General features: G+C 48.0%; 1 protein-coding gene across 3 annotated transcripts in view; it reads right to left on the bottom strand.

The window, feature by feature from the left end:
• The window catches only part of OSBPL1A (oxysterol binding protein like 1A), a 1,891,697-nt gene that overhangs the window by 424,446 nt on the left and 1,439,264 nt on the right, over positions 1-27,987 (bottom strand). For all 3 annotated transcript variants that reach the window (XM_078687412.1, XM_078687413.1, XM_078687414.1), the window contains one exon: positions 13,146-13,243. In XM_078687412.1, the coding sequence (XP_078543538.1) occupies positions 13,146-13,243 (98 nt within the window). The remainder of the gene's footprint in view (positions 1-13,145; positions 13,244-27,987) is intronic.

Here is a 27,987-nt window from a genome sequence, read left to right as displayed (position 1 = left end):
TGTCCATCAAAGTGTTCTGGCTTTTCTGGGGTTCCAAACCAGGCGTGACGGCGAAGTGCCACCAACGTTAAAATGATCCTACCCAGTGAGTCGGAAGTGTTCAGTCCACGGCGCATGGTAAACTTTGCTGCATCCCTCCCCTTGGCAATGGCATGGGAGAGTACAGCCCAGGACTCCTCCGGACACTGAGGCAGCACTTACAGCACTGTATCCCACACGGTGTGGGAATAACGGCCCAACAGGCATGTGGGGTTTACTGACTGCAGCCCTAAGGTGGAGGAAGAAAACAACTTCTTCCAAAGCTGATCAAGATTCTTGGATTCCCTGTCCGGTGGTGGATTAGGGAATGCGCTTTGGGGCGTTGAAGCTTGGACCACCAAGCTCTCGGGGGAGGAAGTGGGGAGAGGAAAGTGGGGTCGCCCGGGCCAGGCGGTGGCGTCAGGCAACCATCCAATCCACAGGAGCCCCTGTGTTGGGCCTGGACCAGGTGCCCAAAAGGATGTCCGTGAGGGCTTCATTAAACGGCAGCAGAGACTCCGAAGAGCTTGCTGCCGGCTGAAGCACCTCTGTCAGGAGGTTAGTTCTGACTGCCACAGGAGTTAGCTCGATGTGTAGGGCCTCGGCCGCCCTACACAACACCACTATGTAGGACGCTCCCTCCTCCATAGTCAAGGTAGGAGACAGCAAGCCAAGGTAGGAGACAGCAAGCCAAGGTAGGAGACAGCAAGCCAAGGCAGGAGACAGCTTGCCAAGGCAGGAGACAGCATGCCAAGGCAGGAGACAGCATGCCAAGGCAGGAGACAGCATGCCAAGGCAGGAGACAGCATGCCAAGGCAGGAGACAGCATGCCAAGGCAGGAGACAGCATGCCAAGGCAGGAGACCGCATGCCAAGGTCTGGTGAGGTGTCTATACCACTGGCATCCCCCAGGTCCTCTCTCCAGTCCTGATCGTACTCCAGCTGGGCAGTGAGAGGGTCATCAGACCCCTCCCATTCTTCCTCACCATCCTCTGGCTGCCAAACTGGCTGAAAATGGCCAGGGTGGAATGCAGGCACAAAAGTACCCATTGGCTGCCGGAGCCGGCGTTGGTCGATGCCGGTCTGGCTCCGTATCCACATCGGGGTGGAAGCCGGGTCCACGCCGGCTGGAGGTCCAGCGGCGCCGGCTGCGGACGTGGTGCCGGTGGAATCATCCCCGGTGGAGGTGTAATAAGGTCGACCTGGATCCAAGGGGGCCGTGAGGTGCTGAGGCCAGAGCCGCCGGCGTCGAAGGCCTAGGGCCCCCAGCTGAGTCAGCGGGGCCCGAAGGTGCACTGGCGATGTCAGCCTGCCCAAAGATGGCATGTATCGCTTCGTAGAGCTGACAAAGCTGGGTAGGGGTCGCTCCCGGTTAGGCCGTAGTCGACCCTGAAGGCTCCGCATGCAGAGCTGCGGGAGGGGCACAACCCGCACCCTTCGTCACGTCGACCGACGGACGAAGGGAAGTCGAAGAGCGACAATGCTTCTTCGACTTCTTCTAGTGCTTTGAGTACCTGACCCGAGTGCGAAAACTTTGATGAGGAGTGATGATGGCTCCACGATCGGTCCCTTGACCTCCCAAGAGCACGACACGGAGCCGACTGCCGGGCCTAGAGTAGCTTTCGGGATTGCTCCCGCAGACTTCAGGGCCATGTTTTGGCAGTCTGAGCATGACTTGGGGTCATGGTCGCGCTCCAAGTAGTAGAGGCACACGCGGTGCGGATCCGTCACTGAGATCAGTCGAGTACATGAACCACAGGCCTTGAAACAGGCATCCTTCGTGCTCCAGAAGTCGATAGAAGTCTTGAAAAGAAGTCCACAAAAGTCGCAAAAAAGTCAGTCAAAAAGTGACTGGGGTACTTGCTCTCTCCCGATCTGCGCTTGCTGGCGTGGAAAAAGAAAGAACTGACGTCAGCGGACGAGGGCGGCTTCTATGAAGCTTCCGCGACATCATCCTGGCAACCACGACGCCAACGAAGGACGCGGAGTCGACCGACGCCACCTTCTGACGCGCAGGAGTACTGCTGACGAAAAACTTTCCGGATCCAGTCTGACGACTGGGGGTAATTCTAAGGTAAGGAATCTATAACCAACTGTGTCTTTCAGATTCTCAAAGCAAAAAGACACACAGATGATGGATGGAATGCTGAGCAAATCAAACATTCACCCCAAGTCAAGAAATTCGAGTTAAATCACTTGTGCTTTTGTTCACCTTGCATGTGAATAGCGACTCAACAAACAGCTGCCATTAACAGATCGGAGGGCCATGCTGGTATAAGAAAAGACAAGTTTACTCCAATATTTCCACTCACTTGGATCCCTTATCAGTGGGGAGTGATTGGAAATGCGTTGGAATTAGAGCTGCTGGTGGAAGCTTGCACCACTAGAATTTCTGGCTGAAAGTGCTGTGAAAGAAAAGCAAGGCTGCCAGGAGCAAGGTGATGGTGCTTGCAGATTTTTCTATTGGCTGGGAACCAGAGCAAGGTTTGCTTCAAACCCCCAAAAATCAGTCCTTTGTTAAAGGGTAGAAATGGCTCAGAAGACGAGTGCCCTAGTTGGAGGACCTCCGTCAAGACATTACTTTTCACCTCCAAGATAGGGAGCAGGAGGTCAAGTACTTCAGTCGCCTACACATTACTATGGTGTAGGAGGCAGATTTCCCTGTGCCTGGATCAGGGGAAGAAAGAAGACCTGTCTCCTGGGAGCTATCAGGGCCACCAGCCTCTTGTAAGTTCTCATACCAGTTGTCATCTTTGGCAGGTCTTAGCAAACTCACCTCCCAGGTCACAAACGTGATCTGAATCAGTCCTAAAAAGGGAATGCAAAGAGTATTGTAGAGCCTATGGTAATTCAAGGGGCTGAATCGTCGACTCAGGCTGATTCAAGCATGATTTCGGTTGAGGTTGGAGCAGCTTTGAAGAGGACAATCCAAGCCTCTTTTTCAGGTGGCAAAGTTGGCGTAGCCGTACCCAAGGTTAGCGTGTGTTGTGGCACTGGCATCAGAGTAGAGGACAAGTGAGGAGGGACCAACTGGCACAGAGGGAGAACCCGCCAGTGGTACCCCATGTGGAAGGCCTCTCAGCTCCTTGAGGCATAAGGGAGTTGGCAGAGATCCAAAGAACTGGAGAATGGCTGCGCAGGATTCTTTGATCTGACAAGGTGTGGCTTAAAGCCCTGAACACTCAGGTTGTGCCGGAACCAGCTTTAAAATTGCCTCTGAAGTCGGCAAACTTCAGGAGCAAGATCGAGTGTGGTGGTGCTGTCCCCACATTTGCTCAGGTGAATGTAAGTGGAGCAAGGGAGCGGGAACCTAACTTCGACTTATTGTGTTTCTTACGTTTTCCTGAGGACTTGGAGCACGATGAAGACTTCTCTGGAACGCCTCTGTCAACTCCGGGAATGGAACCGAGAGTGAGCCTTGGACGCGGAGCGGAACTTGGATCAGTCCAAGTCTTCTTATGCATGGTTTTCAGGTCTATTAAGGTGCAGTCACTTCAGGTCACGTCTTGACCACAGGCTCAACTGATGGGGATTAGTCACAGACATTGCTTGCCAACGGGCTTGAAACCTATAATTTCAGGGGTGACATCCCTAACACATTGTAGAAATGTAATTGAAATATCGAGATAAGGGTCTCAAAGAGACCAGCGGGAGCTTTGCATTATTGTGTATACACGCACATTTTTTTATTGTACATTTTTGAGGGGTCAACACTGCTACTGTGCTCCCGAGTAGAATTTATTTTTTAATTTACTGTTCAAAAATGGCTGTTGACCATCGTGGAAAGGTAAATTAAACAAAAAATGAATTCCAAAATAGCTAGTGGTGCATCACAATGCATACATATACAGATATGGGCGATCTGGCTATATAAGGTTGTGCATGCATTGTGACAAACAGCAGTCATCTTTGAAGATGAAAGCCTCTGCATGCTCATACGTCATGATACAATGGCAGCCATTTGGTATTTTATTTTTTAACTTATGCCAATGCCACAGTAAACAAGCATTTTCACAAAACTTTTCTGCCTTTCCCTTTCACAACCTTTTCGATTTAATAAAGTTTTATTGATAAAAAATATAAGTGGAATATACATTGGCAGATCTTGTATACAGTACAATGTGATACATGGTTCTCTTTAATCTTTCCCAAGTGAGGGAGAGAGAGAGAGAGAGAAGAAAAAAAAAAAGGAGAGGGGGGGGTTTACTGGGCTTTCTTCAGCTGCGCGTCGAGTGGTTCCCACATGCCTTCTTTTGAGTTGTGCTCCTTTGAGAATTTCCCTGTGATAGTGTGTGCCCCCCTTAGGAAGGTGACCCAATTAATCCATGTTTTAAAATTTGCTTTGGCGGTGTTTTCCAGTTCGCCAGGATTATTTTTAGGGCCGCTGTGAGGAGCAGGTCTAGTAGGTCTCTCTCTTCTCTGCTGTTTAGGCTTGCAGTCACGTGTTCTGTTGCTAGGCTTACAAAGCTTATTGTTAGGTCTGTTTTGAGCATGTCGTTCAGGAATGTGCTGATCTGCATCCAGAACTTCTTGACTTTAGCGCATTTGAAGATAAGGTGCTCCAGAGTGCCTTCCTCTTTCTGGCAGTTCCAGCAGTTGCCAGACTCTATGATACCGATCTTGTGGAGCCTAGATGGGGTCCAGAAGGCCCTGTGTAGGAGCCAGAATTTCGTCTGTGCTAATTGTGGGGTTATTTTGTTTGTTGTTGCTGAGCTCCACATTTTGCACCGTTCTTTTTCATTTAGCTGCCTGCCCAGGAGTTGTTCCCATGTGTTAGTTATTTTCTTGTTCAGTGACAACGTGGTGGGGCTCAGGAGCTAGTATATCTTTGCTGTTTGATGGCCTGCTGAGTTAAGCATTTGCATGTATTTGATGATGCTGGGTTCTTCTCTGTGTAGGTTTGCTTTGGTTATGGCTGTCTTAATTTTAAGAAAGTTGTAGAGTTCTCGGTTTGGGAGTCCGTGTAGTTGCTGCAGGTTTTGAAAGGTTAACGGTGTTTGCTTAGTTTCCAGTTGGTTTGGAAGGCTGATCCCTTTCTCGATCCATGTGTCGTTGTGCATTATTGCCCCTTGATAGATTACCTTTGTGTTGTACCAGATCGATTCCCATGACGTGCCTTTCAGTTTCTGCGACATGCGTCTATCTATTTTCATCAGGGCTTCCCTGGTGTGCTTCAGTATTGGGTTGGTTCTTTGGGGATGTCTGTTTGCTGTTAGAAGAGCTATTGGGTTAAGGCCTCCCAGAGTATCCTTTTCCACCTCTAACCAGACTGGCTTGTAGGTTTGGGTGTCATCTAGCCAGGAGATTCCTTGCCTTGCCAGGCAGGCCGTTTGGTAGGTTTTGAAATTAGCCAGGTTGAGACCTCCAAGGTCTTTGGTTAGTCTCAGCTTCTGTAAGCTTAATCTGGGCTTTTTGTTTTCCCATATGAAGATGTTGATGAGTTTGTCTAGCTTCCTGTGGAAGGCTTCTGACATCAGGAGTGGCAGCATGCTTAGCGTGTAGTTGATTGCTGGCGTTATCATCATCTTGATAGTTTCTATCCTGCCCCACCAGCTTATGTATTTTGGGGACCATAGCTCTAGTCTTTCCTTTATTTTTTTCAGGGTTGAGTCTTCGTTGTGTTGTAGCATGGATGTTAGGTCTTTCCCAAACAGCAGACCTAGGTACTTGAGTGGTTTTGTCTGCCATGTCAGTCCAGAGTCTCCGAGAACCTCTCTTGTGGTGTGGATGTTCATCGGCTTGCACTCCGATTTGTCTCGGTTGAGCTTGTACCCTGAGGCTTCCGCATATTCTCCTATTGTGTCCATGAGTGCTGCTATTGACGTTGATGGGTTCGTGGTTGTAATAAGGATGTCATCAGCGTAAGCTGCGAGTTTGACCGTCTTTTCTTTGACTTTGACGCCCGTTATTTCAGTGTTGTCTCTGATTCTGGCTAGTAGGGGTTCTAGTGCCAGCAGGAAGAGGCCTGGTGAGAGGGGGCATCCTTGCCTGGTGCCTCTGCCTAGTGTGAGCGTTTCCGATGTACTGCCGTTCACCACTACTTTAGCTTTCGGTCCATTATAAAGGGCCATCACCATGGATATGTATTTCGCCTCCAGGCCAAATCTGCTCATGCAGTTCCTTAGAAACGGCCACGAAACTCTATCGAAGGCCTTCTCAGCATCTAGCGCTATCATGACTGCCTGTTCGCCGCTCTGTGTCGTGTGGTTGATTAGGTGGCACAATAGCCTTGTGTTGTCTTGCGATAGCCTGTCCTTGATGTACCCCACCTGCGAGCTGTGGATGATGTCTGGCAGGACCTTGTTCAGTCTGTTGGACAGTATCTTCGCATAGATTTTACAGTCAACATTTATTAGCGAGATTGGTCTGTAATTCTGTGGGTGTTGTGGGTCTTTCCCCTCCTTGGGGATTATTGTGATGTTTGCTTCGCTCATGGACTCTGTCATCTTGCCGTCCCGTATGCAGGCAGTGTATGTTTCTGCCAGTAGCGTCTTTACTTGCTGGCGGAAGGTTTTGTAGAACAATGCAGTGTATCCATCTGGGCCTGGTGCTTTGTTCTGTTTTAGCTGGTTGATTGCTGCTTCAATTTCTGCTTCTGTTATGTCAGCTTCCAGCGAGTCTCTTTCGTCTTCGTTTAGTTCTGGCAGATTCGTGTCTTTGAGTAGAGCGGCACCTCCGTCTCTACTTAGGTTCTCGTCTTCGCTGTATAGTTCCTGGTAGAACTGTCTGAAGACTTCTAGAATTCCTTTGTTTGTCGTTTGAGACTTGTTGGTTCTGTCCGTTATTGCTGCGATTGTGTGTTGCCTTTGTTTTGCTTTTAGGTAGGATGCCAGTTGTTTCCCCGCTTTGTTGGCGGCACACAAGTTCACAGATTTAAACTTTGTCAGCCATGAACCCGCTCTTTCACTTAAGATCTTATTCAGCTCGTGTTTCTTCTTTGTGAGCGTGGTGAGTGTGTTCTTGTCTGTTATGTTGGCGCAGTGTCCTCTCTCCAGCGCTTTTATCTCCTCCTCTATTTCGGTGATTCTTTTGTTCCTCCCTCTGTTCATCCTCGATTTGATGTTGATCAGTTTCCCTCTTAGGGTTGCTTTGAGGGCATCCCAGATGGTGCTCTTCCCTACTTCGCCATTGTCGTTGTGTTTGAGGTAGTCCTTTAGTGCGTCTTCGACTTCCTTCACGTTTTCTTTGTTCTGCAGGATGTCGTCGTTCAGTCTCCATCTTCTCGTTAGAGTTTCATTGTGTCTACCGCTCAGTGTGAGCGAGACATGCGCGTGATCTGAGATGGTTATCGGTGCGATTTCCGTTTCCTCTATTAGGTGTGTGTGAGTGTTAGACATCAGTATGTAGTCTATCCTACTGTAGGAGTTGTGTGGGTGTGAGTAGAAAGTGTATTCGCGTGCGCTTGGATGTTGTAGCCTCCACGGGTCTGCGAGGTGTTGTTTGATGCACAGGTCTTTCAGGGTGTTGTTGTTCTGAGAGTCATGGCTTGGTCTGTTTGGGTGCCGGTCCGTAGCTTGGTCCATCGCCTTGTTCATGTCCCCTGCTACCAGCACGAGGTCACTCTGTGGTATGTCAGATAGCTTCCTGTCTACCTCCTGCCAGAACTTTTTGTCTTCAGAGTTTGGTCCGTAGATGTTGGCCACGTGTATTCGGTCATTTCCTTTCTGCAAGCTTGTTACTAGTATACGTCCGTCTTCGTCCGCGTTTGTCGTTTGTATGGTTAGGTTGGCCCTCCTGCTCAGTATGGTTATTACTCCTTGTTTCTTGCCTTTTGCCGGCGAGCAGAATACGTCCCCTATCCACCTAGCTTTAAGCAACTTGGCTTCTTCTTCTGAAAGTTTAGTTTCTTGCAGCGTGTAAATGTCGCCTTTTAGTTTGGCAAGGTGGTCCAGTATTTTCCTGCGTTTGATTGGGTGGTTTAGGCCTTTAACGTTCATGGACACCACCTTTAGGTTTGTGATTAAGTTAGCACTTGATGCGTTGTTCATGGTGGTCTGGTGCTATCGCTGAGATCTTTGTTTCTCTCTTGTCTTGGTACTGACCTGTACGTCCATTTTCCGTGGTGCTCCTTATGAGCCCCCCCCCCCCCCCGGGTGTTGGAATGTGTGCTGCGGGATGATAGGTGGGGGAAAGATATAGAAAGAAAGATATAGTCTTGTTACACAATTGCATACTGTGTCATTTGCCCTCCTGTCCCTCCCATCGCCCCTGTCCACCCCCCTCCCCCCACCCCCCGCCTATAGAAAAATGGGTGTGCGACAGCAAGGGTCCTCCCACTTCCTCCTCCCCCAAGTCTCTGTCTTTAGGCCTTTAAGTCATTGCATAGTCTGTATTGGTGATTTGGTGCTTACGGGGGGAGGCCAGCAGCAAATCAGGGACTGGGACAGAGAAAAAAAAAAAAAAGGATACAGCTGTTGCACGTTTCCCCTTCTTCTTTCTCCCCGTCGTTGTAGGTGGCTCCCCTGGAGGTAGATGCGGTTGAGGTTATGTGTGTTTGTGTGAGGTAGATATGTTCGTTTAAGTTCCAATTGTGTTGCATCTGCTCATTCTTCATTCCTCCTCTCCGTCGGCTCCGTCTGAGGACGCTCTTCGTTTTGCTCCTGGGCTTTGTAGTTGTTGTAGCTCCATTTACTCTGGTGCAGGGCCTTGTAGGTATCTATGTAGGTCGTTGGGGTTGTCGAAAATTCTACTTCCGTGCCTGTCCGTTATTCTCATTTTGGACGGACCTGCGAAGGTGATGTTTTTTTTTCGCAGTTGTTCTCGCAGGGCTAGGAAACCTTTCCTCACTTCTACTGTGATCCTAGAGAAGTCTTGGGTGATTGTTACCTTCTTCCCGTTCATCGACATCGGGCGTCCTTTCCTGGCCACAGCGAAGATTGCATCCGTGTGGTTATCTCGTAGCGGCTTGCATATTATTGGTCTGGGGGTGTTGCTGTTCGCTTGTTTCTTCGCTGGTATGCAATAGGCTTTGACGATTTCGAACTGCCTGTCAAAGCTTAGGCCGGTCAGCTTGGGGATTATGGTCTCTAGCATTAGGGCACATGCCCCTGGTGTTTCTTCTTCCTCTTAGCACTCAATTCCCGAGTGAGGCAATGGACAACGAGTTCACTCGCTTCAAGTACCTGAGCGACGCACCAAGCGGGCGCGATTGAACAGCCGTCTTGATTTATACCGAGAGGGACCGCAAGTGAACACAGCGGCCCCAGCACATTTATATCAGTGGGAATACAGCCCCAGTTGGATGCCCCAGCACATTTATATCGGTGGGAATACAGCCCCAGTTGGATCTCCACGCGAAGACTAAGTTTCACGATTGGTCCTGAGGAGAATCTCGGCATTCACGAGATTCGAAACGCGTCGACCCATTTGGTCTCGGGTCATTGGATTGATAGCAACTCTATGGACATTCATTAAGTTAATAAGGGACCCTTACTGAGCCCATTTTCACTTTGCTTTAAAGACTTTGACTCAGCCATATTCTATCTGAGATTGCATCTCTGAAAACCCTATTGACACCGAGACCTATTTTTTGCATGTTTGTTTTGTTGTTTGAAAGAACTGCTGTGTGATTGGATTGGCCAAGAGTGTCTGCAATGTAAATATTGTACTGAATTGTAGTGTTTGTTCTCCCCTTTTGTATATATTGTACATAAATGTGTATTTTGTATTCCCATGTACTAAATTGTTTTGTTTCCATCAAAAATTGATAAGAATTGCGAAAAAAGAATTAAAAATTATTGGTTGCAATTTATGAAGCAGGTGCTTCTTGATATATTCATAACCACCAGTTCTTCGTTGTTGCCGTTGATGTGTAGGCTCTCAGCACTGGCAATTGTTCTTGTTTTTCAAAAGTTTAGGTTGACTCAGCCTTGCTGAGTTTGGAGTCAAGGCCCTTTGTGTTTTTTGTCTTCTTCCTCTTCAGGCACTCCCAAAAGTCTGACATTCCCTTTGCGGCTTCTGTCCTCTTGCTCCGCCATCGTTCTCTGTAATGTTGTGGTCCTCTTGATCACCAAACCCAGGTCCTTGTGTGTCACGCTAGCGCGGTCTTCCAGCTGGCTTATTCTTTTCTCCGCCTCATCAATCCTGCCATTGGCCTTGCTTTGCTCAGCTCTGATTGCTATCAGTTCCATCTGGATATTGTCTACTGTCCTTTTTGTGGCCTTCGTTAGATCGTTTCCTTCCGTTATCTTCCTCAGTAGTGTCTAGCGTTATAGTTTCGTTGCCATGGCTGTCATGTCTCTTTGCTGGCGAATCAGGAGTGTCGTTCTTGCTTTTTTTGGGGTCATTTGCGACTTTTTTTTCGTCTTTCCCCGTCATGGCGTCAAAGCCTCTTCTAACCTGGTGTGTTTGAGGCCTCCCTTCTTTTTGTTGATGTTTGGCAAAATCGGCTTTTGGCCCCTTCACCTCTTTGGCGCTTTGGTTGTTTGGTGCGGTCAGGGTGCTGTCCCTGAACCTGCACGGCCCCTTGACGACGCGTGTTCTTGTCTTGGACTCCGCCAGCCTCTTGAGGTATCTTGCCTCTACTCGCCTTGGTGCTTCGCGGCGTACCCCCCCTTCCCGCGGCAGCTCCCCTGCTTATATGCTCTCCCCTTCTGGCGTCCTGCCTTCTCTGTTTGCCGTTCGCGGGTTGGTTCTGGCAGGCAGCCTCTTCCTTGTTGCGAGCGTTCGCAGTGATTACTGTTCGTTGCTTGGAGGCTTCCCCGCCTTAGGTCAGTTCGATCTGGCGTGTTCGCTTCGTCGTTGGGCTTTGTTTGGGAGGGACACGCCTTGCTTCTTGTCGCCTCTGTTGTTGTTTGTTAGGGCTCTCGCAAGATGGCTGCCCCTCGCTCCGTCACTCTGCTCACCTTCTTGAGATGGCCGCCGGGTTGCACGGTCGTTTAGCGTGTAGTTTAGTGGTTGGCGAGTTTCTGAAGTCTCAGCTACTTGCCTCGAGCGGGTGTGCTGTTGCGTGCTTTTGCTCTCGGCTGATCTGCGTTTCAGCCCCTCGCTTTGCTATGGTAGTTGCACGTTGGTTATCTCCTGTGCCAGCATTGGAGGCTTTTGCGCTTTACTTCCTGCCTTCTCTGTTGTCTCTGCTTTGCCCTATTCAAGATGGCCGCCGTCTAGCAGGGTTATGCGACCCGATTGTCGTTCTGACCCCAGACCTCCGCTTCGCTAACCTTAGGGGTACCTTAAGGGGTAGCTTGGGGTTATCCTTGGGGTGAGCGGTTTTTGTGGCCTTTGTTACTCTGTCTCGAGCGGGTTTGTTGCTGCGCGCGCTCTCTTCGTAACGAACCCGCCGCTGGCTTGCTATTGTTTTCCCAAGATGGCCGCCCCTGACTTCCACTCCTTTTCCAAGATGGATGCCTTTTGTTTTGTTCGTTCAGATTCAGATCCCCTCCTCTACACAAGCGGCTGATATTTGCCGTCGGGGGTTTCTCTAGCTTAGGGCTTTCGCGTTATTCCGCCTATGGGAGCTCTTACTTGGGTGGCGGTGATGGTCTGCGTTTGGATTTCGCTCTCTCTAGGATCACTCCGCCATCTTTCGCTTCCTCCATCCTTCTCGACCCGTTGTCTTTTTCTCCTCTTACAGCCTTGTCTGCGGATTTTACCGGGCGTCGAGACTTGTGCTGGGTGGCCCTTGGGTTCATACACCCCTCCGTGTCCTCGTTGTCTCGTTTCTTGCGTTTTTTCCTTTCATGCGCGCCGTTCGTTTGACTTGGGGGTCAGGAGCTCCGGACTTAGGTCTGCTGCCTCCTTGCCATCCAAGCCACGCCACCTTTTCTAGGCAAACCTTTGTCAATGTTCAAATGCACTTTTGTCACACGCTCGTGTTGCTCATATTTTTTTTTTCTTGTGTGCCAGATCATTTTCGCCTCATCAATGCGAACACAGATCAATGCGGGAAGCGTGGTTTGCTGTCAAGCCACATGGCTAAACCACAAAACATAACCCAGCATAGTACAAAAAAAGATGAGTAACAGAATGCTTTCATGGGAACACTTCAATCCAGGACACCAACAACCAGCCAAAACCTTAATATGCTGCCGGCTAAGCCAAAGGACTTCTACAAGGCCTCACTGTTTGCCCGCTATTTTGAAAACAGTGACAGATGAAGCACCCAATCCACCAATCTACAGAATGACGTTCTGTTAGCCATGACCAACCATGCTTAACTAACAGATATACATTATATTTATATGCAAATCTAGCACAATAACATGAACAAAGCTAGAGCAACTAACGTCCATGTCATTTTATTATAAATGTACAGTGTTTTACTAAATTCACAAAATTATTAAAACAGAAAAACAGTTTAAAACATTTTTTGTCCCACTTAGAGTTTTAGTCAAAACACAATCTAGTTTCTGAAGTATTTTTGAATCACCTGTATTAGGAGGTTGATTTTCAAACAGTATTACTTTCTTTTCAATAGTTTAGTCAGTATCAAAATATTTTCTCAGTTACTGTCTTAATTTATATGCTTCCAAATTGTGTCAAAGCAGTTTGCCCTCATGATATGTTTAGGCCTTTGCTGGTGATAAAGGGGTTTAATATAAAATAAAAAATAAAAAGCACAAATTTGTGGCATTCAGTCTTCCCTCATATCATAAAAGAAATGCCATTTTAAGTATAAATATTTAAAAATACAGAGTACTGACAGCTAATTAAATGCTGATAATCGCTTTGTGATAGACAGATTTGAGGAGCACACATTCGTATACATAAGCAGCCTAATATCCTGGGGAGGACTGGAAATATACTCATCATGTATCTTCAATATTAACACTCTTTGTCTACGAATATGAATGAAATGATCATGACAGCACAACTTCAAAGGTTCACCACATAGCTCAGACACAACTGCCAGGTGTCACACTTTTTATCAGTATTCAATTGCTTAGTAATATTCTCATTTTCTGACTTAGCTTTTTTAACTCTTTGTAAAATCCTAACATGATTGTAAAGATCAAAGGAGGGTTGGAAAAACTCCCTTCCATGTTCTACCCAACAACAACAGCTGCAACTAGAAAATATTTGATATACAGTGTTCAAATAACAGGCTTTGAAATGCTGACCGTTACTCTGCATGCCGTTCAGCATCGACGCAAATGCATTTATACCCCAGCAGAAAATATATATGCTTACCGGACCAGTTCATATGTCTCTCCAAGAAGGGGGTTGAATGGCTTCCCTGTACGATCCCACTGTGAAGCCACGGCCGACACGGCAAAAGCTGCTACACACTGCAAATCAGAATATTGCAACATGTAAAATTACAAGAACACGTTCTAGTATGCACTCCACGTTGGCACAAAAAATTTATTTGGATCAGCGTACAACAGGAGAGTCTTGATTGGACTCGTATGGATATGTAAGGAGCAACATTACAATATGCGGGGTAGGACCAAGTAGCTGTAAGGTTTACTAATTATGCTGCAAGAAAACGCAAATTACGCTGCGTAATACAAAACATTTTGTGATAGTACCTCATTATTTATAGGGGTGGGTGAAAGCCGAGATTGTGATCACTCCGTGTTATTCTTTAACATGTAGTTCCGGACAAATTCTGCCAATTGCTGCATGGCAGAATTTTTCTCCTGTGAGGCTCCAGAAAATATGAGTGAGAAACGGCATAATAACTAGAGTAATAACTATAACTATATACCCAGCAAAAATACATAATCAAACATGACCAACATGTATTTTCTACCATTATGGCATGGCTCGAAGCCTGTCGTTTTAGAAGGGCAAGTTAGCATTAGGACACTGCTTTTTAAAATGTGACCAACTATCATAGGCCAATGAATGCGGGAGCAGAGCTCCGGATCCACATCAGAAGACCCAGAAAAAAATTAACTAATGTTGAATCACAGGGGGTTTGCATATATGCAGCTCCATTGCAGCTCCATTCAGTGACTTCTGGGGCGGTACAGAACCAGTGTGGAGAACACGACACTGCCTGGAAGTACACAGGAGCACGGCTGAAAAAGTTTTCTGATCCAGTCCAGCACTTGGCAAGTATTTGAAGGTGATGAATATGCGGTTAGAATTATCCATCAGGAAACCTGTTTCTAAGTTTATCGGCATAAAAGTTTGTACAATGATCATTCAAATTGTTAAGACTATGATGGGACCCTGGGTGTTATGATGTATTATGCGGTTACACTTTCGAGCAGTGTACACTACACTTTGTGAATGCAAAAGTCTGGTCAACTGAAATTGATAATTATAATGTGTAGAATGATCTGGGTGGTTCCTAGGGCAATCAAAAGTCACTGGGCTCTAAATGTGTTACTTTGAGTCATTTACCAATAGCGTCATAGACCTATGTTATACTGGACCACAAGAACATGTTACTTACCTTTGGAGCAGTCTTTCTGGTGGACATTCTATCTAACGGCAGATTCCTCATCTTTAGAATATTACTCGGGCGCCAGACTGGATTCAGAAGCTTTTCATAGCAGTGCTCCCACATGCTGCTAGGTGGAATCATGCAGCTAATGTTGGCTTAACTCCCCACAAAATCACAGAACAAAGGAATAAATAAGAGCCACCTGTGCGCTCAGATAACAGTTTCTGGATTCTTTCTATGTCCTCGGACACAGACCACAAAACAAATGTCAGTACCAGTGTGCAGATCTCTAATTTGCAAAATGTTTAGATGGTACACACAGTGCGGGGAGGTGAAAGGGTGGGGAAGGAATTTATAGTTTGATATAGCATTATCAAAGGTAAGTAACTTGTTCTTCTGATGGAATACTTCTAACTGCAGATTCAACGTTTTGAATAGGTATTGAAATAGTAACTTTCAAGTTGGAGGGTTTGTGGAGTGGACGTCAAGCAAAACATATTGCAGGAATCAGTTGACAAAATGTCCTTTCTGCTGGACATACTGTTGGGGCATTAGAGCTTCAATAACTTTTACACTGACATCCACATCGCAGCCTGGCAGATGCCCAGGTCAGCTACTCTGCAAACCAACACGGTGGTAGAAGCCTTAGCCTTGGTGGAATGGCCCATCTGAACTTCCAGAAATTGTGTTTTGGCAAATGTGAAGCAGATCTCTTTTTTTATAACCACATTATTGATTTTCTTCTTCTTACAGCTGTCAGACTTAGACCACAGATTACAAAATACATTGTCATAGTGCAATAGACCCCTCTCTCTACATAAACCTCAGAGCATATTAAAATATGTGCACCATTTGTTCCAGATCCTTTGGAACTTGTTGGCGCTGCCCCAGGCCTACTTTCTTTAACTTTGGTATTGTGGTCCATTGCCCTAAACCATTCATTAAAAGGAGATGCAAAGTCAAAGATACAAAATCTTGCAATATCTAATATTGCTAAAAAATAGCTCCAATACCCACCAACGTTTGACCCCCTTGTTAATCCCCAAGTCCTCCAGACGCCTACGAAGGATCAGTCTGGGTTAAAGACTGACTTGTTCCAGCCAGCACTTCTGATAAGGGATGTTCCAGTATCACTTGACATTCAAAAATAACATGAAAGAAGTCTCTCTCCTCATAGCATTAAAACGATTTGGGGTACCTAATTTGACCTATGCGTACATCCTCTGTGAGATGTAATAAAATAAGTGTAAGAGTTTAAGTGGAATAGGACAGAGCTTAGCTGATATTACAATTGTGCGTTGACCCATTTTACCCTCCTGCCAATTGCTTTCATGCAATGCATTAATTATTAAGGCTTTATAAAGGATTAAGCTCCCCAGCAAGCTCACAACCACCTTTACCATTAAGGAGTTGAAATATAAGACCTCTCCCAATTCTTGCCGGTGAGCCTATAGGGAATGACACCGCAGGAGCTATTGGTAGAGCAGTGACCTATTAGGTTGATACTCTATCTATAGCTCTGAAAATGATGTTAAGCAGCTGCCTGACTAGACATCACCCAATCTAGAGATGCTAATAAGGTCCCACTTCCCAAAGCCCAATAATTGTGCACAATGTTTATGCCAGCTCACCCAACAGAGGGGTCTCTGATGTCTGCTTCCTTTTGCATCACATTCATTTGAATGCTCCTGCTAGCTCTAAAGTATGAATGTCATTATCTTGTGAAGATAGACATGCCCCACGACTTCTTTCCGGCCGCCCATTGCTATTTCGCTACGATACATCGAGTCATCATGCCCGCCAAAGAGGTGGTCATTTTGCAGCATGAAGTGGGAGGTCCAAAAGTATAGCCTCATATCTGACATTCTCATTCCTCTTCAAAAGTGAACTATATGCATTTGTCCATCCCAATGCGTGGAGGTCAGTTGGCCCAAATGAATGCGCATGCATCAGCGCATACCTCTCTCCACTACGGTGGGATGAGGAGAGGAACATTTTGGAGGGTGTAAAGGAGTCAACCGGCCAGCTCTCTGTTGGTTCTGGCAGTGAGTTGGTGGAGGTTAAGGTTCCATGTTAGTTTTGGATGTATACTACATAAACCCCATATAAGACATGAAGGGGGTGTGGCAACGACTGCAATGGAGGCAGACGTGTTTGGGTAGAGCTCTCAGGGAGGCTCCCCTAAACAGGCTGCTTTCTCCACATGCAATCGCTCCTGGAGGCTGCAACGGAGGAGAGACCATGCAGGACATTATGCTGCAGCAGCGATGAGCATTCTAACTCACCTGAGCCCTGCAGTGTGGAACCCGATCGCGGAGACCGATTGTTGTGCGGTCCCGGCTGGGCAGGCTCCATCCACTCAAGCCCGTGGTCTAGCTCCGCCCACTAGGCTGCAAGTAATGGCGCCGTAGACGACAACCACAAACGCTGGCTGCACGTCCTGCCTTGGGCTGTGGCTGTGCCGGCTGATCCACGAGGAGATGTAGCTGGTGCTCCTGCTGGAATGTCCGAATGCTGCCCTGATTGCAGATCGCTACGCTGCGGGGGTGGACCGCATGAAGTGACGACGCCCGGACTGCATGGCTAGCTATTACCCTCACGGCGGACATGCGGTGTGCGGCTCTCCATCTACACTGCGCACCCGTGAGTAACTGTCCCTTTGCTGTGCGGCGCAGGCTCGGTTGTGGAAGGGACATGCTTGGAGTCCCCGCGGTGCCGCCTGTGAGATTCTGAGCCGCGGCCTCCCCCGACTCGGCTGCCTGACCGGTGAGGAACTTGAGAAGACGTGGTGCGCGTGGGCACCACCTTGCCTGCGTTGCCGCAGCTTGCGCGGTGGGTGGGGGGTGATGCATCGGTGTGTTGGAGGCAACCACTGGCTGTACTGGATGCCATCCCCTAGCTGTGAGGCGCTGTTGCAGTGTGTGCGGCCACCCCGCCGGTGAACCGGACGAGGTGACTGATTGCCCGCTGCTGCTCTCGGGTGTACCCGCTGACAGGGGGGGAAGGGCATAGCTGAGGCCCACGACCACAGTTGCGTGCCGTGGAGGGTTGGCCAGCTGCAGCCCACTGTTGCCATGCCGAGACTCACAGCGCCACTTATGCCCCTAGAGATATTTTGCCATACCCCTTCTGGACGTGGTGCGCGACGGGAAACGGCCATTACAACGAAGCCTTTACAACGAAATCGTTAACCACGCATGCAGTACAACGCATGCGTGGTTAACACGAAAGCCTTTACCACGCATACCTTTACTACGAGGTTTGTAGTAAAGGTATATGTGGTAAAGGTAAAAAGTAAAAAAAGGGGGGCTTGGGGGGTCTCCCCCCAAAGAAGAAACTCACCTGAAGTCACGTCGGGTATCAGCGTCGTTTAAGAGAAAACGGAAAATAAACTTCCGCTTTCTCTTAACGACGTATGACGTCACCAGGCTAGTAATTGTGGTAAATGTTATGCGTGGTAAACGAATTCCGTTGTAACGCATGCGTGGTAAAGGCATGCGTTGCAACGGAATTGGTTGTAACGTCATATATTCGTGCGCGACGGATACACGCATTCTGTGCCTGATGTCGGGTGGCACCTGGACGCGTGCCGGGACGGGGGGAGCACAGACCTTACCACCACCATCCAAATCTAAGCTGGAAAAGATGGCGAAGCAGGGACACACCGATCAGACTGCGTGCAAACTAGATGCAGTGCTCGGTGCCATGGAACGGCTGGAGTAAACACTCAACCAGAGCCGCACCTCCCTGGAATCCAAAATTGACAAGGTAGCCATTGACCTTACCCATTTGCACGCTGATCATCGGAAACTAACGGATCACACTACTGTCTTGGAATCTACGCTTGCCAACATCAAACCGCAGGTGACGCAAACAGATAAGCACGTGCAAGACCTGCTGAACCGTGTGGAGTTCCTGGAAAAAGAGCTGAGGATGCAGAAGGGCGGGCTCAACGCAATAATGTACACATTATAGGTATACCGGAACGATGGGAAGGGAGGGAGCCTGCCCTACACATGGATCAAACCCACGGCCCACGCTCCTTCGGATACTCAATAACAGGGATCGAGATTCAATATTGCAGGAAACTCTAGGATGCTCAAATTGACAATCACAAAATCATGTTCTTTCCGGACTATACTATCCTGGTACAACGCCAGAGGTTTTCGTTCATGGAGGTGAAGAGACGTCTTCGGCAACACGACCTGAAATATTCTTTACTGTTTCCGCCGCATCTGCGAGTAGTTGCCCGCAATAAGACACACCTTTTCACCACATCGGAGGAGGCAGAGGACTGGCTGGACACCTTCACTAATGCAGAGCCCCGAGATCGTGCTGCAACGCAGCGAAAGCTGAAAGGCCCCTTTCGCGCCCGGCGGAGGGAGAGCAGATTCACAGGAGCAAGGACAAAGCCCTCGCCACCCGTAGTGCCACACTCAGAACTGATCCTCAGTGGACAGTGGGATACCCTGCAGGCAATAGCGGAAATCAGCAGCTCGTTGGTGACTGATTATGCATCCAATTCTAGCCAATGAGATTTGTCCAGCGATGACAAACAGGTGTATGACCTGCAGAACTCTCAGGACTTGACTGAACAGCCAGATGTCACGCCGCAGACGGCGGACTTAATAGCATGAACACCACTGGTTCCTGTCTTTGCATAGACTACGTATCTAGGTATTGGGGTGTGTATGCCTGGGGTGTGCTGTCATTGCCATAATGGACATCTGTGGTAGACATTGCTATGACTATGGTATATTCTCTCACAGCTGGGAGTGGTATCAAGCTGCATGTGGGATGGTGGACCTCTGCTGTGTGAGTTGTTGCTATTGTGAGGATTTGAATGTGCATCTCTCATTTGATAACTGCATTTAAGTTACTATATGTAGTCAGCCTCACTTATATTGTATTTTGCCTGATATTGGGGAGTCTCCGAGCTGCTGCATACACGGATTGTCAGTTAACGGACAGCATTATGTGTGGGCTCATACACTGGAATATGCCATAAGTCATCGTACAGGGCAAGATGAGTGACACTAGGCCTCGTTTGTCAGATACACCTGATTGGCCGCTAGGGACACGGATTCACTTGAAGGGTTGTTGGACGTATGTCTTCGTTTAAAATTGGTACTTGGAATGTGAGGGGCATACACACGCCATCACGTAGATACCAGTTATACTCATACCTCAAACGACATCACATACAAATAGCTCTACTGCAGGAGACCCACCTGGCCAAAACGGAGGTAAAACGCCTAAACCGTCGCTGGAACGGCGAACTGTATGCTACAGGGTACTCAGCTTTAGCGAGAGGTGCAGTTATATGGGTGAGGCCAGGTGTTCCGCTCACAATTACACAATCACAGGTAGATGCAGAAGGAAGGTATGTAATAGTTAGGGGCATGCTAGACGGCCGCCATGTAGTACTTGCATCACTGTGCGCTCCTAACACAGAGCAAGATGCTTTCCTTGACAGGGTATCGCACATACTTGCACCGTGGAACGATGTTCCCATGTTATTGGGAGGCGACTATAACAGCGTACTTAATGTCTCACTAGACAGATCCTTCCCGCCCCTTCCGGGCACCAGTATACACCACGCCATGAAAGCCTTGACTAACTAGGCAACACAATGGCACTTGAGAGATGCCTGGAGGCACCGTTATCCACGTGACAAGGTGTATTCCTATTACTCAGGGGCTCATAACTTTGTTGTGCAGTTGGATTGTTATATGCTTTCGGAGGCGCTTCTCCCCCATGTATCGTCAGCTTACTATCTAGGCAGTACATACTCTGACCATAATCCACATGTATTGGAGATGCTGTGGGAACACCCTCGACCATCAATTCCGACTTGGCGACTCCAACCTGATTTACTGTTAGATTCACCCTTTCCTACACTACTGGCTGCCAATATCTCCCAATATTTTGAGGACAATATAGGCACAGCTACAAGGCCTCAGGTAGAATGGGATGCATTCAAGGTGATGATCAGGGGCGACTGTCTCGGTGCACAGGAGGGCATGCGGAGACAATTGGAGGCAGACCTCACATGCCTCAAAACTGACATGCTCCAAAGAGAGAGACGCGACGGGGGGATGGGAGGGGGGGCACTGGACCTTTGGAACGTATTAGAGAAGAGCTTGACTGTCTCCGCAATCTTAACTATGCAGCACACTCTGCGCGCACCTACCACATGGGTGATAAACCTGGTAGGCTGCTGTCGCGGCTGATACGGCAGGACATAGCTACAGTACCCGTGACAGCAACACAAAATACGCAAGGATCTATGGTATATACCCAAAGCGATATACACAGCGCTTTTGTGGAGCACTATTCCACGATATACAGATCTTACTTTACAGCCACGAAAGCGGATGTGCAAGACTTTCTTTCTACCCTAATATTGTCACAGCTGACAGAGGACCAACAGGAGGAATTGGGTGCTCCCCTGCTCTCGGAGAAGCTGAGGAACAGTATTTATTCTCTTTCGAATGGTAAAACGCCAGGCCCCGACGGACTGCCGGCTGAATTTAGAAGGCATATTCGGATATACTGGTGCCGGAACTGCTGCGGGTATACGAGGCGGCCCTAGAATATTCAGCACTCACGCCAACACAAAATGAGGCTACATTAGTTTCTCTTTTGAAGCCGGGGAGAAATCCCGATTCCCAGGGCTCTTATCGCCCGCTGGCTCTGTTAAATACTGATTATAAAATCCTTCCCTCCACATTGGCCAAACGTGTCTCCCCATTTGGCCGGCTCTAGTACATGCTGATCAAAATGGCTTTGTTCCCACCAGGAGCACCTCCCTAAACATTCGCAGGTTATTTCGAATTCAGAAATATGCAGTAGAGAACTGGCCCCGCTCTAGCGGTCTGGTACTGGACCTGGAGAAGGCCTTCGACTCGTTGGAGTGGCCTTATCTTGCAGCGGTTTTGCGTAAATATGAGCTGGGGTATGGATACTTGCAGTTGGTACAACTGCTGTATCAACGCCCCATAGTGCGCGTTCGCACGGACAAGCTTTTGTCTGACACAATTAGGGTACGGAGAGGAACCAGACAGGGATGCCCTCTGTCCCGTTGCTCTTTTCTTTAGCCATGGAGCCTCTGGCAGCTCTTCTCCGAGAGGGTGGTGCAGATTGGGGCATCCCCCTGAGGGATGGACTTCATGCTTTGTCCCTATATGCGGATGACTTGTTATTGTACGTAAGAAACCTGCATGCAATACCGCCGACGATACCAGCACTGTTCCGTAGCTTTGAGACGGTATTGGGCCTCAAGGTAAACTGGGCTAAGTCAGGTGCCTATTCTTTACGCGGGGATGTGGCTGTTGTGGATATCATGTTCAACGGAATTGTGCTTGACTGGTATCTGACCTCGTTCAGATACCTCGGTATATACATCTACAGGTCCCCAGTGGACATACTGGAGGGTAATCTGGTTCGCACTATCTCCTCCATTAGATCACAGATACAATTCTGGAAGACACTGCCACTCAACGTGATGGGCCGCATCACCTTAGTAAAGATGATCGTACTACTCAGCTTTTATATTATTTTGCAAACCTTCCGGTACATGTCCCAGTGAGTCTGTTTAGGGAATTAGAAGGGTTAATCAGAGGCCTAGTTTGGAATGCAGGGCGACCCAGGATAGCATTACAGAAGTTTTATGCACCACCGGAAGGAGGAGGCTTAGCAGTTCCCCATCTAGAAATATACTATTGCCAGTTACAAGGGGTCGCAAAAGGCTATGTGGCAAAAATTTGACGGATACGGAGACGGAGTCAACAGTCTGGACGCAGATTCAGATATACGGGCTGTTTCATCCGCAGGGCAAAGTTCCCCGCCCGACGCAGTTATATGTGGAGTTAGCGCATAGATGTTACAAGAGAAGCCTCCACCTCACGAAAGACACGATCCCCTATGCTCCGACGTTGCCTCTGGTCGGGACGCCCAGAGGTAGAGACCCTATCACAGACACGACAATGATGACCTGGACTGCAGCGGGAGTGGACATATTAGGAGATTTATACGCAGATGGCACTTTGTTACCTTCCTTTTGTGACATTCACAGCAGATAATGGGCTACCGGTGGGCCAATTCCTTCTGCACGCAGCCATCATACGGACACTCACGTTAGCCTGGGGAGACATAACTGATGAGCCGCGGGCACATCAGTTATTGCAGTATCTACATGTAATGGTGGAGGGATGGCATGTGATACACTGGCTAGCTCAAGCCCTGCTCGCCCATGTACTAAAGCCACTGCAGAGACTTTGCGCTCACTGGACTAAAGACAGAGGCCGTCCCTGGACTGATAGGGAGTGGGATCGCGTTTTCAGCTAGTGCCACACACATACCACGCAACTCGCGATTCAAACTCATACAAACTTACATACTACACAGAGCATACCTATCGCCAGATAAAATTAATAAATATTTTAGCATCACTACATCCGTGTGCCCGAGATGCCGCTCCCTAGGCGCTGATCTATTACATATGCTATAGTCCTGTTCCCCTGCTTTTACCATACTGGCGTGCGATCACAGGCACACTGGCCGCATGCACTAACACTGAGGTGCCTAGCACATGGAAAGTCTGTATTCTGAGGTTTTCTAAAAGAACCAAGGCCAATAAAGTAAGTTCCAGATTTCGCGACCTGGGCCTAATAACAGTAAAGCGGCTTATAACTAAGCAATGGAAACAAGGATCCACTGGAAGTAGTACCCAGGCAGAGGACACCACTCTACTTAGGGAAGAAACGGCAGGGCTGCGAAAATATTCAATTGCACAGTCCTGGGATGGCATGCTCAAAACGCTAGTACGCACCACTGCCACTTTATGGGTGCCTCCTACACGGTAGGCATGACCAAACGTCCTGCAGGCTGCATAGAGGCAGGGGATGCGCTGTATCCTAGTGTCACCCTGACCACAACTGCTGCGCTTGGTGCAGACCTCGCATTCCTCATAAGACGTCCCACAGACATGGCTTCTGCCACATGACATCTTAACATTTATCTACGCCACATAGCACACAAGAGAAGTGGCCCATATTCACTGTTTGCACAAAGGCCTAGCTGTCACCATTCCCAGATGGCACATCGCACACTAGTTCTATATTCCTTTAGCTCTTTGATATCTCTTTGTTCTGATTCATTATTCTTTTTCATTAGAAGTGGTTGTTTGCTATAAAGACAGATATCTAATGAGTAAATGCGGCATTTACATGTAAATTGACTTTGTTTACCCAGGAAGTGCTACGTACTGTGAACTAACAAGTACGCCACATATAAACAGAACACTTCTATGTATATGGATGCCTTACTGCATTATCAGAAATTGACGTGGAGAGGCGCAGTTACCAGATCTATCCTGACCCCTGACTGGAGGTAACAGAGTGTGCGGGCTGTAGGAGCCCAAGGCGCTATATAAATGTATGAGCACTCTTACACTGGTGACGCGAATACGTTACAATTATGCTCAAGAAATGTTTTAGATTATATACGCAATGTCACAAATGGAATGTTATTATCGTATGTGCTGATATATATCGTTGCCAGTAATGTATGGAACGGAAAAAATAAAATGCAATAAAGATATTTTTTAAAAAAAGAATGAACCCCCAAGATATGAAAAACTCTTGGTAGATAGGGTGAGTAGGAACTTGAATTTAGATTTCTCAGGTTGCCCTTAAGCAGGACAAATATAGACATTTACCAATTTACTTTTAGGCCTGAAGCAGTGTTACAGATCTCAAGCATGAGCATTACACTGGGCCAGCATATTGTGGGTCACACATGTAGAGAAGGATATCATCAGCATATAAAGCGAAACTAGCTTCTTCCCTGCTTGTCCCTATAGTCCCTATTGGTATGCCCCCATGAAGTCCCTAAGGTCCAGCAATAAATCTTTACTGACACAACCCCGCGTACGCACCTCTAGGTATGGGCAGCGCTCTTTCTCCTACCTTGCCCCGTCACTCTGGAACAAACTGCCCTCCCACCTCGTTTCCATTGCTGAGCACAAGCAATTCCGTAAAGCCTTGAAAACGTGGCTTTTCCCTAATTGTCCCCCTTTGGCTAGCCGTCTTCAGTTGCTGTTTCGACTTTGCCATTTTTTCCATCCGACGTTCCTATGCTGCAAGCGCCTTGAGACCTTCCGGTGAGAAGTGCGCAGAGATAAAAATCTTGGACATTGACATTGATATTGACATCGTCCCCTGGTCTTGTGCGTCACATCTGACCCAAACTGTCAATGGCTCCACCACCAGGGTAAAGAGAAAGGAGTATATGGGGCACTCCTGCCTGGTGCCCCTACGAAGTGGGAATGGCTTGGAAAGGATTCCATTAATTTTCACCTGTGCATGGGGCTGAGTGTAAGGATTTTAACATGTGAGTAGAATCTCGGACTGAAACCCATCTAGCTCAACACCAAACAGGAGATACCAACCCAAGAAATCAAATAACTTCTTAAAATCGAGGAGATAGAGGGCTGTGAGGGTATCAATTTGAAATCTGCGTACGAAGTGTCTGGTGCTTGGATCTGGCATGAAGTCGCATTGGTTAAGATGGAGCAACAATGAAAGAACTTCAAGGAGTCTTGCGCTGACACCGGGGAGCAACCCCTTCACTGACTGAGTTGTGATGCAGTCTATGGCTACATGGGGAGGACCGACCAGAAACTGTACAGATTTAGGGGTGGGCCGTGAATCTGAGTTAAGCCCGGGAGGATGGATGTGGGTTGCTTCACGGTGAGCACCCTAGCTATCAATGTTAAACAGATAGGTTGTATATTTGTCTTGGTAGCTTGATTCCCTTACACTCACTGCCCTATGCATGCATTCCTCCTTACCCCGTTTGCCCAGGTAGGATGGTACCTCATCTAGGACCCTGCATTATTGATTCCTGCCCACTGCTCAACGATTTCTTGGGGAGGCAGCTGACGCGAGCGGCGTCATTATAAAAGGACCGCCCAGCTCGAGGCTCGTCCTACTCTTTCACCCCTGAGGTGGAAAGCCGGAGGTTAGGCTGTCCGTGTTTTTAACTTTTATTTTGCTCATGGTTTAATGCACTGGCAGAGCGTGTTTTTAACCTTTCAAATCACTCTCCTAGTGAAGCGCGGCTCATAGAGGCTCCGCCGATTCAGGCGCGGAGTACACACCTCCCTCCAAACGGTGCGGTCACATCCCACGCCCTCCTTGCAGGCGGGGCGGTGGGGGCGCGGCTGAGGCAGCTGACGCAAGCAGTGTCATTATAAAAGAACATGTTGTTACCTCCGCGCAGCGGACGCGGGCGCGCCTTTGGCGCGCCGAAGGTGCGCCAAAGGTAAGCCCGTCTGCGCCCGTCCGGGGCAGTACGGGGCTAAGGAAGAGGCCCCTTCCCTGTGCCCCTACAGATATGACAAGATTAAACCAGTTTGTTTATTCCTCTGAGGCTCTTCAATTCATTCGCAGGAAGGCCTCCCTATCTGAGGGGATTTTGTCAAACTGCTCCACCAAGTTCCCGATGAAACTAGAAGGGCCAGTAGTATACCGCTGCTGTTCCTTTCAAAGCGACGCTACACCAAACCCTCATTCATTCAACCATTCTCCCAGAATCGTCAGGAAGGAACAGCATACCTCTATGCTATGTAACGTTAGATCCCTCCCCAAACACCAGTTTGAAATTTGGGATATGTTAAACTCTTACTCTCCAGAGATCTGTTTTATGACCGAAACGTGGCTAAATGACACCAACCTCCCATCCGTCAAGATTGCGATCCCGGAAAACTATAAATTTATGTATCTTGACAGGAAGGGTAAAATAGGGGGGGGCATAGCCATTGCCTTTAAACAGCACCTCAACATATCATGGGCTTACTCGTATCAGGATGAGCTGATGGAAATTGGCATTTTCAAAGCAACTTTTTCAGCTTCAGAGTGTTGGACAGGCGCTTTAGTCTATAGACCACCTGGCTCAAAAAATGCATTCTCGGACACACTCACAGATCTGATAGCTACTTATGCCCTGGCAACAACTAAGTTTATAGTACTTGGGGATTTTAATTATCACGGGGAACAAACCTCCCTCCCAGAGGTCAACAAATTATTCTCAGACATGGAACATATGGGCCTTTATCAAAGAATATCTGGTCCTACGCATAATGGCAGCCACACCTTAGACCTCGTCTTCACTAATATCGAGGACCTTAGATGTGACCATCCGCAGCCTCTGGTATGGTCGGACCATCGGATGATCAAGTTTACTTCCCCCTGCCAACTCAGACCTCCTCTGGCCTGCCTAATGTCATGGGCCCTAAGGCTTATAGGCAATGGGACAAACTTACCCCTCAGGCTTTTGAGTTGGCTTTCCGGCCAACAGAGGGATCAGAAAACCTGGATGTAGAGAATAGACTGTTAGGACTCGACAAGGGGATGAAGGAGGCACTGGACACCATTATCCCTTTGAAACATAAACCTAGTCCTACCCCTAGCCGTATTTCGGCCAAATGGTTCACTTCAGACAGGAAAAGTCGGCATGCAAAAAATTAGAAAGGCAATGGAGACACAAAAAAACAGAGCAATCAAAACATCAATACAAAGCCGCACTTGCCACATACCATCGGAATCTGAAGGCAGCTCGATGCGCGACCATCGCAATCCAAATCGAACAGTCTAAAAATTCGGCCAAGGCCCTTTTTGATATAGTAAAAGGGTTCGTTGAACCCACAGTATGCAAATTACCCACTATTGAGACGAAGGATCTCTGTGACTCACTGGCCGAGTTCTTTTATGAAAAGATTGAAAAGATCTATGCAAACTTTCCCTTGGACATCCAGGCTTGCCCTCCCGTTCTAAACAACTTTGAGGATGACCCTGTTAGCCCTAGTTATTCTCATGAACATTTTGAGTATATCACTTTAGCAGAGACCTAAAGGGCGTTAACTTCTGCCAAATCAGGGTCTCCAACGGATCTATGTCCACCTAAAACTATGTCACTCCTATCACATATACTAGCCCCTACAGTACAAAAAATATTCAACCTTTCCATCAGTGAGGGGGTGATTCCTGCCTCGTGGAAGGAGGCCTGTGTGCGCCCTATTTTGAAGAAACCCTCGGCCGACCCGGCGGAACTGACTAACTACCGCCCCATCTCCCTGCTCCCTCTGTTGAGTAAACTACTGGAAGGCCTGATTAATAGCCAACTGAATGGATACCTTGAATCGAACAACATCTTGGATGCCTCACAGTCAGGTTTCCGCCGAGGATTCAGCACAGAGACAGCCATTCTATCTGTGACTGATTCCTTGAGAATAAACATGGACAGTGGCGGTTCAGCCATCCTGATTTTGCTTGACCTCTCCGCGGCCTTTGATACCATCTCCCACTCTAGGCTCGCGGAGATGCTAAGCGCCTGCGGCATTAGTGGGTTAGCCCACAAATGGCTTCGGAACTTTTTGGCAGATCGTTTTCAAACGATCATACTAGGTCCCCACCAATCTAAAAGAACCTCATTGGATAAGGGCGTCCCCCAGGGCTCCTGCCTTAGCCCTACGCTTTTTAATATCTATTTGGCTCCGTTGGCTAAGGTGGTAGAAGCCTTGGGGTTTGAAATAATATCGTACGCCGACGATACCCAGCTGCTTTTTAACAT

The sequence above is a fragment of the Lissotriton helveticus genome, chromosome 4_1 (genome assembly GCF_964261635.1).
Source record: "Lissotriton helveticus chromosome 4_1, aLisHel1.1, whole genome shotgun sequence".
NCBI classification, from domain to species: Eukaryota; Metazoa; Chordata; class Amphibia; order Caudata; family Salamandridae; genus Lissotriton; species Lissotriton helveticus.
Note: the sequence above shows the minus strand (reverse complement) of the source record. Positions and strands in the feature narration are given on the sequence as shown.